Source organism: Indicator indicator, chromosome 9, assembly GCF_027791375.1.
Source record: "Indicator indicator isolate 239-I01 chromosome 9, UM_Iind_1.1, whole genome shotgun sequence".
Classification (NCBI taxonomy): domain Eukaryota; kingdom Metazoa; phylum Chordata; class Aves; order Piciformes; family Indicatoridae; genus Indicator; species Indicator indicator.
The window spans coordinates 21,647,011-21,663,327 of NC_072018.1; the positions used below are offsets into that span (position 1 = coordinate 21,647,011).

The 16,317-nt window shown below is 40.1% G+C and overlaps 1 protein-coding gene across 1 annotated transcript in view; it reads right to left on the reverse strand.

Annotated features, from left to right (window-relative positions):
• The window catches only part of KLHL29 (kelch like family member 29), a 247,113-nt gene extending 231,518 nt beyond the window's left edge, over positions 1-15,595 (reverse strand). The window contains exon 1 of the mRNA XM_054383715.1: positions 15,335-15,595. Within this exon, the coding sequence (XP_054239690.1) occupies positions 15,335-15,595 (261 nt within the window). The remainder of the gene's footprint in view (positions 1-15,334) is intronic.
• Positions 15,596-16,317: the final 722 nt, after the last annotated feature.

The following is a 16,317-nucleotide window of genomic DNA, read 5'->3' on the forward strand; positions in this document are numbered from 1 at the left end:
GGCATGGTCCCTGCCATGCAGAGCTCACATCCAAAAATGATATGTGAAGGAAATAGCACATAAGGCTAGTAAGTAGATGACATGTAACAATACTGAGTAATACCGTACGTGTTTTTGTACACACACTCCAAGCAGGTATTTGCAAAATCTGCTCCTAAACACAGATGCATTCAGAAATACTCAATAGCCCAGCTGTAATCAGAGGATTACTTTTTGCCAGTACCATGGTGGCAAATAGTTCTTTTGGAGAAACCCACATACAAAAAGGGCAAGAGGCTTGCAAACAATCCCTGGAGGCACATGCCAGGCATAGAAAATAAACAAAACATTTATCAGAAAAGCAAACAAAAAGGTAATCAAAACCAGAGTCCTTGGGACAACAGACAGCAGGACTGGTGACACAAAAAGATACATGGGTGGAAGCAGAGCAATGGGTTGTTTGAACGCTTCTGACATTTCTTTAAATGTCAGCTCATAATTACGATGTCTCCACTACCACCTTGTAGGTATATAGCTACTTCTAGCAGAGGCCTCGTAACTTGCAGCTCACTGCACTTTAGCATTTTCAGCTACCTGTCATGTTCCTACCTTTTATTCTGGTGAGAATGAACAAGCAAACACCAAGCTCCCAGTGAACACTTACTACTTCAGTTTTAATTTCAAGGGTTCCTCACTGTTCAATTATATCTCTGGGTGTATTATACAGATTTTTACGGAGTGCTATGCACTGAGAAGCACCATGAGATGAGTGTGAGAAAGGGCAATATATAAAGAAGTTCAGAGCACCCTGTGCATACAGCATATTCTATAAACACTCTGTCAGAGGAGAAACAGTGTGGTATAATCTTTTGCATAAGTTTACATGTGTAAATCCTACCTTAATAAAAATCAATCCTTGTTAACTATTTGAACACAAATCCCATTAATAATTCCATTAAGCTACCACTTCAGTTCATTATTTTACCTGTTTGCACTTCACTATATTCACTGTCAACATCTGCTGCTTTCCCCGAGAAAGAGGGTGAGCAAGGCCATGCAATCACACTGCGGTTCAGTGCTCTACCCCTAGCTTGCTCGTGAGCAATTGATGATGGAAAGGGCATTTCAGCTCCCTACTACCCAAAGACAGAATACATTGCCTTCCAACACAACCAGCCTCCAACTCACCACGTAAGATCTAACATCCATCCCTGAATTCAAATTACCTAATTATCAGAGCTACTCAGCATGCTTTTACTAAGCAGATACTTTAAGAGGAAAGGGAAGGAAAAAACGAATTGGAGGACTGACACACAGAGAGTGATAGATAAGAAGCAATATAAGTTTATATTTTGAAAGTAAAAGCTTATAGAGGGGGTGGGAAGCAGATCTAGGCAAAAAAAGAAAAACACCCCCCCCTTACCCCCCCAAAATCAAGCCCCACAACACAACATTTTAACTGTTAAACATTCAGGGATGCAACAGATAACATAATCACAAAGAACAGCAGGGTCCTCAGTGAAGAATGGGTACACAACTCTTAAAAGCTTATTACAGCAAATTTAAGCAAACCAATTGCACAGAGATGAGAAAGCAGCTAAACAGAGGTTTTCAGGACTTCTGATCACCAAGGCTCATTCCAGCTGGCTCAATTTGATCTAACAATCAAAAAGTCAAATGATATGAAGTAAGATACTTCCTTCAGTAAATTGAAAAAGGTGGAGCGGGAGCTTATTTAGATTCACTTTCTGCAACAGCATTTCTTTCCTTCTTTCTCTTTCTCCAGGCAGCCTAGCTCTTGTAAAAGGGTTGCAGCAGCGGTACGCACATTTGCACATTGCTCCATCTATGTACTTTTATTCTGCACAGGAACATTCACCTCCAAAGGAAAAGCGAACAGCTAGGGCACTAAACACAATGAAGCAGAAACACAAAGGGAAAAGGGCTGAGAAACAGAAGCTCATTTCCAACAGCACTGAACAACTACCTGGTGCTGATAGCGTTACATCTGACTGAACCTGACTGGCAAAACACCCCACTATTAACCCCTAAGCTGTTCATCAAATAGACTTGTAAACTGTTCTTCTACAAAGGTATGGTAGATTTGGCAGATTTTTATGGTTGACAGGATGAATAATGTGAGTCACCAGAGCTCTTCAAGCAATACAACTGCAGGTGAGATGCACCAAGCTTTGTTTCTATAGCCTCATCTGAGGATAAGTATCCCAAATATAATGCATGCTCATGGATTTCTGTCCAAGTGCCATCATAACGGGCCAGTGGACATATCCTGCAATAAATACTACAGATAAAATATCTGTCTCTGGAAACTCTCCAAATTTGTCAGCATCAACTAAAAATCAAGGCCAAATCCACCCCACATAAAGACACACAGATTAACTGTGCCACTTTCATTTTGTTTGTGCAGGCTATGGCATGTGCAGCAGAGTGTGCAGCCTGTGCAAAACTTGTGGCAACACTAATTTCAGTTTATATGATGACTAAAATGCTGGAAGTAAAGCAAAACCTCAGGTCTCTCCTGTAGTGTCGTAAGGATGCACCAACAAGACAGTTTGGAGCTTTGTACTCACATCATCAGGCAAGTTCTGTTAATGAAAGGCGTTCATAATTATCTCCATAAAAAACAAGATGCATACATAATTGTACCTCAGGCAACTGGAAATTGAAGCATGCAGATGAAAACAGGGCAAGACAAAAGCATATGACCACATTCTTGGAGTTTCCCCAGACCTGGCAACTATCACAGGTCAATGGGCCTTCACTGGTAGAAAGCAGTATTATTTTCTATTCAGTGGCATGGTGAGAAAGAATAGGAATAGACAGTCTACTAAATGGAAAAAAAACAGTTGTGAAGGTAGCAAGAGGTGCTTCTACATCGACACTTAATGGCTAACATGAGCTTTCATAACAGCTGCATGCCAACATCCATCCAGTATCTATCACTTCCAGATCCAACACAGAAGATAAAAATTGTTCCCTGGCACCAGGGACATCTGCAGAACATATTCCTCACTCTCATACAGGAACTGAATTTACCAGCAATTGGTGGCCTATGTGCAAAACCATGACAAATATTTCTGAAAAATAGCTGACAACATCCTAGGAGATACACTTCTAGGCTCTCTTTGGCTGTATATTTCTATTTGTAACACGAAAGTGGGTTCACAAACTATTTTAGCTGCTGTGACAATTTACAACAGGGGCAGACCATATCCTCTTAGTGTGCAGGTACACCAGCTGAAAGAAAAGATGAAGTGGAGTTGTGCTCGTGCTCCTTATTGTTCGGATACAGCTCAGTTAAGTATGAAGTATGAAGCTGTAGAGTCAAGTAAAACCAATTACACGCCTCAAACACAAAGTCATCCCAGTAATGAGAAAACTAAACAGGACCAGGACCTGTTATGCAGCTCTAAGGCCAAATTATATGGCCTGGCCACAGTCACAGGGTTATACACTTTTACTCTTGAAAGCAAGGTGGATGTATCCAAACTGCCAATTGGGAAGGGCTGCTGGCTCTTGCTAATCCCCAAACCATGTCTGGGAATTGTTTATGGCAGCCATAGCTGGTCCAGGCTGAACACAAGGCAGAGCCTGTGCTAACAATTTAATGGTATAGATGGTCAAGTTCCAGCTCTTGGGCCACTGCCCTGGCACAGCTTATTCTGCTAGCACAGATATAGCCAAACGCAGTTGTACTGTGAGCAGAGCTGGATGGAAAACCAACACAAAAAAGAAATAAGAGTATCTGACCAAATTTAAAGCATCTATCCATTTTCATGATTCCCTTCCTTATTCTTCTGCTGGTTTTTTGTTTGGTTGTTTTTTTCCTTATTTTCCAGAGAGCTTTATTTCCACAGAGGTGGAATGCAAACGACAGAAGGTAAAAACAGTTTTGGTAAAGCACCAAGTGCATTTCATTTCTTATCCATGTTTCCGTGGCACTTGCAGTACAGTCAGACATGGTGTAGGCAGTATCAGAAGAGTTTATATCACATGTCTGATGGAAAATGGGGAAGAAGGACAAAAATGTTGAGAGAGGAGAAAGGCAAAAAGACGAATGTAAGCTTGTACTAGTCCACAAACTTTGTAGCATTACTTAAGTTCTGTTTAATTTCCAAGTTCAGAGTTGGATGCAAAAAGGCATGTTGCTCAACAACTTCTGCAAATATTTTATTTCTCTCTTTGTGAATCACCCTCTTTGTTCTGTATCAAAAGAATGACCCAAAAGGTCTTTGCTGCAGAGCAAATTTGCTTCCTTGCCAAAGGGGCACAAGACTAGGTAAGTAAGATTGGCCTTGCAGACTTATTGCCAAAGTCAAGGCAGCTTCCATGTCTACCTTTGTGCGGCAGATATCGCCTCTCTGTTAACTGAAGGAAACCTTTCAAGAGAGTCTAGACTGACTTTTCTCAAAGACTACACTCCACAGCTTTTTGTAGGCTTTCACTTTCTTTGGAAGAGGATCTTGAACCCCATCAGGTATATCTCCTGCTCAGAGCAAACTAAACACTACAAGGAATTGCTTGAGACTTGTCCACTTGAGTTTTGGTTTAACTTCAGGGTATGCAACAACATTTCTGGGCACCTGTGTCAGTGTTTGGGTACTCAGTTCTTTCTAACCAGGATTTTCTTTGCTGACTTTTGCGTGCATTGCCCTTTGTCTTTCCACTGTTCATCCTGAGAAGACTTTGCCAGTGTCTTCTTCATAAACACTGACAGAGCAATGAACAGAGAAATCACATCCCCATCAGGGGGTTTTTGCTCCAGGTTGAGCAAAACTGGCCTCTCCTCCACCATGGGACTCACTGTGCTATTTTATGGGACAACCGCTCAGCATAATGTGGCTTACAGGGAACAGAAAAGGAACACAAAGTGAAGCGGTCATTCTCTGTCTGGATGAATTTATATGTGTTTTGCTCTACTCTTTTACTTCTCATTATTTTAAAACGGTCCTCTCTCACTCCACTTGGCTCATTGCATTAAAGAGCACTAACACTGAACTTCTGCTGCCCTGTCCCTTTACAAAGCAACCAGTCATGGAAACAATGGTAACTTATAGGGAAACTTGGGAATTACATACATAATGTGAAGATGGAAATTAAGACAAATATTTTGAAAGACTTGAAAAGGTTGTACAATCATAGCTTAATGATATCCAAAAAACCTTGAAATAGCATTATTAACCCATGCTCCATGCTCAGTGTTGTAAAGCAGTTCATGTCTCTAAGCAGGCTGAGGAAACAAGGCGAACGGCAGCTTTGTATGTGACAAAGTATCTGTGATCCTTATTTTCAAAAACTGTACAAGTGTATGTCTTAAAGCAGTGTATCTTAGATATTTATGCTCATGTATGATTACCTTACAAGCCATCAATTCCACACATCAGATACTTTGGTCACAGGAAAACTACCAGAAGAACTACTGTGAGCAGTAGAAAAAAGCGTTTATGAAATGAAGTTTAAAACTTCATGAGAAAGAATGGAATTAATAAACTCAAAATTTTCCTCCGTAATCCAGCTTGAAGAACCTTGCAAAGATAAATGCTAGACCTTTAAAAACAAGGATGATAAAGATAATTAAGGGAAGCTTAGAAAGATAATAAGTGTCTCAAATCCATGTGGGGTATAACTACTGTTTAGCTTTTGAGGAAAGGGAAGATAAATTATTCAGTCTTATTCCATCCCACCATGAGGCAGAAATTCTCAAAGAAACAAGCTGTTCAAAAACAAAACTGTGATGACTATGCCAAGATAGAAGTTAAGCTCAAAAGACCTAGAAGAAATCCAAAGTTAATAGTATTTACCGGCTGATGAGGATTCTAGTTAATGTTTAAAAGCAAACTGACCTGAACACCTCTGTCTTGGGAACTATATTTAAGTGGTGATTCAATTCTAGGGTGATGTCAGGATTGTACCATAGAATGCCTTTTGTTGGAAGGGTTCTCTGCAGATCATTAGGTCCATCCTTCTCAAAACAAGGCAACCTTTGATGTTAGATCAGTGTGCTAATGGTCATACCCAGCTGAGCTTAAAATGTGTCTGATGGAGATTCTGCAGCTGTTCTGGGCTTTTGCTCCAGTTTTGGACCCTGATTGGGAATTTTTAATTTTTTTTTATGTAATCAGAATTCTTCTTGCTACAACTTGTGCTTATTGCTGCTTCCTTTTTCACAGAGCACTTTATATTGTTTATGTTGTCTCTCTTATTTATATTGTTCCAATTTGACAGGCTTAAAGAGGAAATAAACTCACCCTAAGCCTTCCCTTCCCCATGTTCAATAGACTCAGCTCTTGGCTGTTCCTTGAATGTCTTGTGCTCCAGTGTCCAAATCACCCTGGTGGCTCTCCACTGCACTCACTCTGGCAGATAAGTGTCTGTCTTATGCATGACAGCCCATGGACATGGTACTCAAGATGTAGTAACAGAAGGGGCAGAGAGAGCACTTTGCTTGAACTGTTTGATAATCTTTTGCTAATACATCCCAGCATTTCATTGACCTTCATTGTCACTGCTACTCATTTTCAACCTGGTCTCCAGAAGGGCCTCCAGGTCTTTTTTTGTAAAGCTGCCATACAGCAATGTGCTGTCTAGCCTGTACTGCTGTAGGGGATTATTTCATCATAGGTGCAAGGCTTTTCCTTTGCCAAATTTCATCAGGTTACTAGCAGGGCATTCTTCCAGCTCATCTTGGTCCTTTTGAATGGTAGCACTGCCCTCTAACTTATTTATTGCTCCTCTTTATTAGTTGTGTTCCAAGGCTCAGGTTATTAATAAAAATATTCAACATTATCAGCCTCAATACTGACCACTCATCCCACTGCCACTGGGGCTTTAAACTGTTGTCATCTTCTGTTCCTGAGTCAGGGGGAAAACTGACAGGACTGCCAATCTTTTAGTGAATCCATGAAGTACCTATCCCTCCACATTAGTTAGAAGAATACCATGGAACACTGTCAAAATCTTCCTGAAGTTAAGCAAATGAATCCTCAGGGAGCCCCTTGTCCACCAACCCAGGTATCTCACAACAGAAGGCCATGAGGTTGGTCAGGTATGATTTATCCTTGACTGCTCTGGTCACTTCCTGGTCCTGTGTGTACCTGGAAATTCCTTCAAGTAAGATTTGGTATGTCCTCCCAGGTTTCCCTCAACAGTGTATAATTTCCCAGATCCTTCTTCTTGCCCTCTTTCAAGTTAGTCATGACCATTGTCTTCTCTTGTAATCAAATGACTTCAAAATGGCATCAGCTCATCTCTCTCCCTCAGTACCCCTTAATGTGTCCTTTCCCATGGACACATGGGATGTTCTGTTGTCTTAGATGTCCTGTAAGACCATCCCTCATCCTCCATTCTCAACCTCAGACCATACTTGACTCCATCAGACTCCACTGGTAGGCAAAGCGATCTGGGAGAATCTGAGAGCACATTTTGCCAGTAAAGATCATGGCAAAGGCTTCTCTTATGCCCATTTGGGACTATGCCCCTGTATCCACTGAGCAGGCAGCTCACATTTTTCTTTCATTGTCAATGAATTTACAGGCACTGTTCTTACTGCTCTTCATGTCCCTTGCCAATTTTTACCTGATCTTTGGCTTTCCTAATTTTAAATCTACACAACAAAGCAGTTTCTATGCCACCTGCACAGCATGTCTCCCCCCCTCTCCTCAAAGAAGAGAAGTTTCAGGGGACCTCACCAACCTACATGTAAGCCATTGTGCAAGAGGAAAACTTGCATATATTTGCCATCACAAGAACATGGTGGGATGACTTGCACAACTGCAGTGCTCCATTGGATACCTATAAACCCTTCAGAAGGGACAGTCCAGGAAGGAGGTGAGGTGGCCCTGTATGCTAGAGAGAATTTTGAGCTTGCTCAGGACTTCCATGTCCTCCACTTAAAGGTCTGGGTACTTATTCAAGAGGATTTTCAGTATTGTAAACAGGGCAGTGGTGTTGCTTTGATGTCAATTTGGAGTGTCATCTCTGGCTGATCAGAGATCATACTTCCTTGTATGCCTAGTGCCCATCAGCCTGAGTCCACCACTTGCAGGTGCAGCATTCAGCAGTACTAGGAGCCAGAGAGCAGAGTTTAATGTACTGTTTATCACTTGAAGAGCCAAATTTACTATTTATTTCTATTAGCTTCATAGAGAGCTGTCCTATGAAGCAGACACTCTAAGCCTATAGAAATCACAGGGAGAGGTGAAGCTTGGCTCGCTTCTATTTCTTCCTTTCTTTTCATTAATTTGGTTCGTTTGTGTTGCAAGTGACTTATAAACTGAACAATTTGAAGCCATCAAGAAAATGTTTTGTTTGGCTAACAATTTATTTTCCTTTTAATGTGCACTGTGTTTTAAAAAATAACCATTGTTTTCCTGTTTCTTATAATCAAAACTACAGTATGGAGACATCTCACCCAGCTCCTTCTGTACCCTTCTACAAACTGTTTGCACAGGGCTTCTCTGTACCCAAAATATACCTTAATCCACTTATCCTTTCCCTTAATGATTTATCTCACATTACCTTTTTCATGCAATGCCAAAATTAGAAGCTACCCAGTTGAGAAAGGATCCGCTTTCTTAAAAATAATTTCTGGGGCCTATCTAGTAAAGTTAAGCATGGACAGCAAAAATAACCAGAAACCACCAAGTGATGCTGTGAAAAAAAATTTTTGTAGCTATATTTGATGATGTGTAGCTATGGATGATGATATGTTCCTAAATGACAACAGCCAACCTTAGGATTTTACGCATCTACAATCTATGAGATAACCTGTCCTCTTTTAGAATTCCTGCTGTTTGGAAATAAACCCTTTAGTAATCAACATCAAATTATAGGCAAGGAAGCTCTCAGCTGGGCGTTTCTAGCCTGACAAAAGAGGCTGGGACAAATTTTCTAATGAAACATTCCTGTATGGAAAAAGTTCTGCTGAATTTTTAATGGATAATCTGCAACTACAACATACAAAAATGAAGTAATTATGAGAAAGAAATAAGAAAATTAAAATAACTCTGAATCACTTCAAACAATCCAGCACTTAAATCCTGGCCAATACACATTTTATTTAGTTTACTCTTATTACTGGTATACCCCCCTTTTGGAAGTCAAGATAATTTTTTGATCAGTGTCAAAACCTAGAAAGAAATACTCATTTCTCTCTATCCAAAGCTGTCATGTTTGTGACCTTTTAAGTACTTGGCTATGTCAATTAGTGCTTCAAAAATGCTGCCTTTCATCTTCAACTGGAACTGGACCTACAAACTGGCCAGACCTCTTACCTCTTTCATGATGATAAACACATTGTGAGTCAAAAAATCCAAGCAGCCTTTTATGACTTTACAGATTAATTAGCATGCCAGGGATTTCAGACCAGTTTCAGTCCAATAAAATATCTGCAAAAGTTGACAAACTAAACCCACATTTTCTGTGTTCCATTTTCTATGCTATGAAAAATATGTAAAAATACATCTGAGAAAAAAACCTAAAATAATATGGTAAGAGGAAGTGACAGATCATCAGCACTATTTAGGTCCTCTCTAGGGCCACAGATCGTTAAGAACAGCATTCTACAGAGGAGCTTGAAAAATGCCCAAGTTTGTTCAAAGGGTTGGTTTCTCTACTTCAAGGCTTTCAACACATCAGTTTTAGAACCCACTGCTGATCTCACTTTGCTCTCTCTTACCCCTTGGTGGCATGACTACCTCCCAGGAGTTGCATTTTTTTCATATTAGCTTACTATGATTATTTCAGTAGAAGCCATTGCTGAGTTCAGTTTACAGAGATTTTTGGTCAACTGGTAATTAGAAAAAACCCCAACTTCTCCTGGAAGTCAACAATTAATTCTGTATTTTCTCCTCTCATTGCTGGTACAAGCTCTGTCCATTCCTCAAAAGCAACTCCCAAAATTATTTGGGGATTTCAGAAAGATACTATAATGATATTTTTTTGGTGCACTCTGCTGGTTACACCCTAACATGGTTGGTGTGATGGCATCTCATGACTAATGTCATATACTTTCGCTGTCTTTACCTGCTTGCCTACTCCTCCAAGAAGGCACAGTCTGAAAGGCTGCATGGTGTGTCACCCCAAAAGGTATATTATGCAAAGTTTATCTAACTTTCAAACCTACACGACCAGAAGAACGTGATTTAGGTGCCAGGGAAAAGGGGGCCCTGTCTTCTTCCAAACCATCATGGGTTATATACTGAGGATGTTGCTATGATTTCTCATACATCCATGTAATAATCTGCAATAGCTGAGCTTAATATGTATCAGAATAAGAGAACAGAATCATAGAATTATTTTGGTTGGAAAAAAAATATATTCATAGGTAAAAATGTGTTCCTGGGAACAAAAACAGTTGCCATCCAGTAACCGGAGCCTCAATACCACCACAGTAATTTGCCAAAAGAATCAGGAGGATCTTTAACACAGCTCTTGCCACTATTGCAGTCGGGCTGGACTGCTATGCCCAGATCAAAGAATTGACAAGCTAGTATCTGCGTTGGTGACAAAAATATGCCAGCTATCAATATAAACCCTCAGGGGAATGGAAGAGTAGCTTTGCACAGAGAAGCTGGAAAAAGCAGGTCCTATATACTTCGTCACTGAATGTTTTGACTGTTTTCTAGCAACTGTTGTATTCCAATATTTATAATCTCTATTTATGCAAGCCTCTTATGTTTTATAATAAAAAGAGTACATAAATTTTAGTTACTGTTGCAGAGCAAATTGTTGTATGTAATTAGTCATGTACAACATAAGGCGTAACTTGAAAAACAATTCCTGTTTATTTTTCCTCTGCTTAATCAATATTTTAAATATTTGTGGAAGCCATACACCAGCTTAGCAAGTCATCACCTCCAAAGCGAGAGAGAGAGAACAGAAATTCTGCAATGTACAGCACATCATCTGCTTATGACAGACTGCTGTTGAGAGAGCTAAATTTTTTTGGACAATAAAGGAAAGATTCATCTAACATTTTACTTCTATGCCATTCCACCTTATTCCTTTCTACCATGTATTCCTCAGCCATACTGACTTGTTTTTCCTTTAATGTACAAATTTTCTTTCCTCCCCACACATTTTTTTAATGCCATTTAGTTGCAGTGATGCACAGAGACAAAGACAGTGGGGGCGATACTTTCCCCTGCAATCCTTGACTGACTTTCCAGAGAGGTTAACAATTGCTGTCTCCTCTCCCACATCCTAACTGTGGCTAACCACAGTGGGATAAAAACTACGCTAGCAAAAACATGCAAGTTTTAAATGCTATGGGAGTACTGTAAATACAGGAGGCCAGGATCACATCTCAGCTATGCTATTTAAAGACTTAAAACCATACAGTTATCCCTGAGCTCAACTAGACAAAATCTTATCAAAAGTGAAGACTGGCATTTATATAACATTTGTCATAGGTTTAACCTTGAGAATAACAAATCATTATGTGTGTGGGGTCTTAAGAATCAATTTATGTTCCAAGTAAAGGGTTTTCAAAATTAAGGTTGAAAAAAAATTAGATCTTGTCTGGTTTTGCACAGATTCTGTTGATGTATCAATCTTTTCAAGCATTTAAAAATAATATAGAGATGATAAAAGTAAATGTTCTATAACCAAAAAATCTCTTGGTAATAAAATTTCAAATTACAGCCCATGACAACACTTCTAAATTGAAGCTGTGATGCAGGAGCTTTGATGGAGAAAATTGTACAAGTAACTCATAAAGTAATTTGGAAAAGCAACAAAGAATGAAGGTGCTGCTGAGACAAACAGAAAACATAGCTGGAATGGTGTGCAGAATCCTTAAATGAATTTTAGACTGTTTTGTTGCCAATATCTTAAGCAGTGCTGCAGTATTTTATGGATTTCTTTGATAGCTTCCTTCTACCAACAAATAACTTTGCTGCAGGAAAAAAACCAAAAACCTCACCACACACAGACAACCCCAAACCTGAGCTCAATCATCCAACATGACTGGGCTAAGAGTATGATGAATTGAACCCAAAGCAGCAGTTTAATGACAGGAACTGCACCCTCCTATCTACTACTTACGGTATTGAAGGCTTTGAGGAACTATCCCCAGTGAAGGAATCGTCCCTTCAAACTATGCTGACTCTGAGTGCCCAACACTTTGGATACAGCAGTAGGGTAGGAAAGCCACATCAAGTAAAAGAGATGGAACTTTGCTTATGGTGGCACAGAATGAGCAGAAAAAACAATAATCACTGCCTACAAGTTTCCTCCAACCTCAGGTTCCCTGTCAGTATACTGCGAGTGCAACATTAAACTAATTCTTATAGGTGCTTGAGATTTAGCTTTTCTGATGTCTTCTCTTTTCTCCAATGAAATAGGTTAGTGCATTGCAAAGTATCATTGTCATTCTGTTGAGCAATAGATAAAGCTCAGGAAAATACAGCTGGGGTTTTTTTTGTTTAAATAACTCAAACCAAACATCCGTAACCACGTAAACGTGGCAGATCTACCAAGTGTTATTTCTACCAAAGCATCTGTGGTAAGAAGGTTACAGGTATACTTTCAGAATAAATTTCAAAGGTCTGCAAAGTATAATTAGTTCTTAAGTTCTCCTACATATTAATAATTAGTAATAAAATCCTTCTAAAGCCCCCACAGAAAGATGTAAAAAGCTCTTCCAGAAGCATAAAAACACAGACCAAACTCAGCCCCTCTTAGTTGGTGTTATATATCCTAAGCTTCCCTCTGAAAATGGTTTCACCTCTCTCCAACAGTTAATTTGATCAATTTTTTCTCTCCTGTCCAATACTTCTTCTGTTCATATCTCATAACTCAGGGTGAAGGCTTTAATCTTACATACATTTACATAATAATTTAAAAACCAAATGGTTCAGCCAGATTAGATAGTCTAGTGGTCCTTAAAACCATTTATCTATGAATTCCCTGATCAAGTTTCACAGTGCAGTTACAAGTCACAGAGAAAATCAGTCCTTTCCCTAAAATCAAATCTGCTAACTGGATGAAACAGCAAGTCCTTTCTGTCCTCAGCCTAAAGAAACACTGCTAGTTGTATCCAAATCCTTGGACAATGAGACAAGGGGAACCAGGTTCTCAATCTTCTTGCTCCCTAACACCATGACACTTCCTTTATTCACCACATCACCTCTTGTAGGGGCACCCCTTTGCTACTGCCATGACATCTACCATAATGATGGGGAAGGTTCAGACTGCAGAAGCAATCAAATTCCCTGCTGCCAACCACAGAACAAAACTAAGAAATTCAGCTCAAGATGATACTTGCCCCTCCTGAGCTGGTACCCCATAAAAATGCTCAAAAAAAGGCTGTAGAGGGTAGACTGTGAAATCTCTACAGCTCAAGGCAACTCAGCATGCTCTTGTTTTTTAAATAAACCAAGCAACCACTTATTTTTCTGACTTGTGATTGCCTCATTATATGGATTTAATTTTTTATGTCTAACCATTAGCCGTATTCTATGAGGGAAAGGCACTGGCTGGTTACAATGCTAACCACAAGTGTAAAGCTGCTGTGTGTGAAGGAGACAAACAGAGTCAGGCAGGGTGAACATGAGTATGTATGAGCTCCTGATGGCTTTTTTTCTGACACTGTTTCACATCATTAGTTGGAATCTTGTTCAGCACCATACCCTTACATCTCTGTTCACCCTACCTACCTCACTTCTTTTTCAAAGTTCTTCCCTCTTTATTACAGGCAATTTTTAATTTTCAGAGCTGCTTAACTGACTCTTGGAAGAAGAGGCAGGGGTAAAGACTGTATGCATTTTTACACATTTATTTTATGGGAGATAACGCAGCTGATTAACAGTTCTCAGAACAAAAAGTGTCCCATGTTACCTCCATTCTTTTGTATTCATTACTTTGGATCTATTCATGCCAAAACATTCAAGCTATCAGAAAACGGTCTAATAAGGTAATTTAGAAGACAGTTCACATTGAGCATATGATCTAAAGGCATTTAACTTGCTGTTCCTGCCTTCTCTCCCCAATAAACACATGGCTTACTGGCACTGCTACACTTCAAAATGGTTTTGAACATCTGGGAGCAGGGCTGATCAGCTCCAGACAATCGTTGGACTCTAAGTAGACCCAGCAACAAAGGTCCTGACAATGAAATGACTGCTTTGGCTCTAAAATTGCCTCAATCTTCTCCAGACAAAGCATGATTGAAATGCATCTATCTGTGGATAGCATCTGGAGAACTCTAAATATGTTTTGGTCAGAATCCGATTGGCTTCTTTCAAATGAAAATAATTTGACGATGCCATGGAAACATTTTAAAACCAATCACACTGTAAACTTTGGCCTGTCAACTGCAGCACTGACCTTGTTTTTCTAGTATGAAAAAAACCCACACAATATAATAATGGTGCTGCAGTAAAATTTCAGCTTACTCTTGGCTTACTTTAGATAACTTTACTGTCTCCTTTTCCTCTGTCTGTATCTGCTGTACTTAGCATTTGCAGTTATTAAAATGAAACCAAGTTAAAAGAAGATGTTAAATATCATAAAAAGAAAACCAGCAGTGCTTCTGGCTCACTTTGCTAATGCTGTGGTCACCTTTACAATGTGCCAGGATTTTCTATTCCCCAGCTGTTCTACCTGAATTTGCATGCAGAAAAAAACTCCTAACTTTCTATTGGAATAACAGCTTGCACTTTGCAGATTTATACGAGCTGGATGTTTTTTTTTTAAAAAGAAAAGTCACCCTCTTCCCTCTAATTTCATATTAGAGAGAAGAAGTCCAATGGTTTTCTAGTGATTTCAGTTCTTTGCTGTTTAACATTTTCTTACTCCTTAGCATGCATTTCTGCTCAAATGAGAGAGCCTGGTTGTAGCAGTCCTGCTATTACACTCCAGTCTGCATGAAGAACGAAGCTTTGAAAACCCAATTAGAGAGGAAAAAAACACTTCAGCCAAAATTATGCCCTTTAGTCACTTTCCACTCTCTCTGGATGAAAACCATATCCCCTTGTCGTCAACCACAGCTCTGGCTTGGTCAACAGACAAGAAGATCATTCCGAAAAACAAAAGTGGAAATCACGTGTTCCAGGTAAAGCAGCAGAAGGCCAAATGTAGGCAGTGCTTTCTGAAAGGGAAGAATTTGTTCTGCTTGGTCCTCCTAGGAGCATAGGGACTCTCAGTCTTGGAGCAAGAAAGAGCTACTCTAATGTATGCACAACACATAAAAGAATAAAAAAGACATAGACCGCCCATACAATTTTTTTCCCTCCTCCTGGCTATGCCATGAACACAGATTTTGCAAAGGGGCAGATGAAGCTCTAACATCCCTTAAACACATCAATCCTAGAAAAAATACCCAAATTCTTACTTTGGTAGTGGAAGCTGGAGACGAGTTGGCCACCAGGCTTGTGATCACATCGCTGTTGACAGTAGTGCAAGCAGCAGTGGCTGGGGTGGGGAGCCGGGAAGGGACGATGGGCAGGGGCAGCAGCCCGGGGCGGTTGTTGCTGTTGGTGCTCACGGCGCTGCTGCAGTTGGTGCTGCTGACATGATTGCCATTGGAGCTCCAGTCCCGGCGATCCCACCCGGCCCGATAATCTCTTTCAAACCGGCTGTGGTGCCGTGACATCTCGATGAAGGGCAGCTTCTTCTCAGAGGGAACTTGAGAGCTTGCCTGAAAGATTAAAACCAAAGAGGTGTTAGGAATGAGGTCCCAGCACAGTGATTGTACTCTACAATCACTACAGCAAGTCCCTGCCATGCCTCATCTGCTTGAGGAGAGCAGGTGGGTGGTGAGGGGTGTTGTAGTAAATGTTAATCTAGAAGACAAATTAGAGTTTGGGTAACCGTAAGAATGCAGTGGAGAAACCAATCCCTCAAACCCAGAGAAACACTATCTGCCCAAACTCTCCAGCAGAATAACAAGCAACATCATACCAATCACAGAAAACTGAGAAGAAAACCATCATTCAAATAGTAGGAAATTATTCCCAACAGTTCCATCCTGCACTTTTTCTGGTAGTCTGAAGATCATTTCTGTGAGTCCTTTCTGCACCTAATGTGTGACAAACACTAATCCTAAAGGTCGAAGGGAGAAAACTCAACCTGCTACATCTGTTACTTCTGCTGATACTTATTATTTGCTACTTTTCTGCTCTTTCCTGTCATCAGTGTCTCTGAAAAACCTGACCTTGCTGGGGATGTCTCTGCATAGTGCAGGGGGTTGGACTAGATGACTTTTAAAAGTCCCTTCCAACCCAGTACATTCTATGATTGTAATGATTCTCTATTTTCAAAGCCAAATATTGCTTTACCCCCTCCCCTCCTTTTTGTTTGACCTCCTCACTGGAA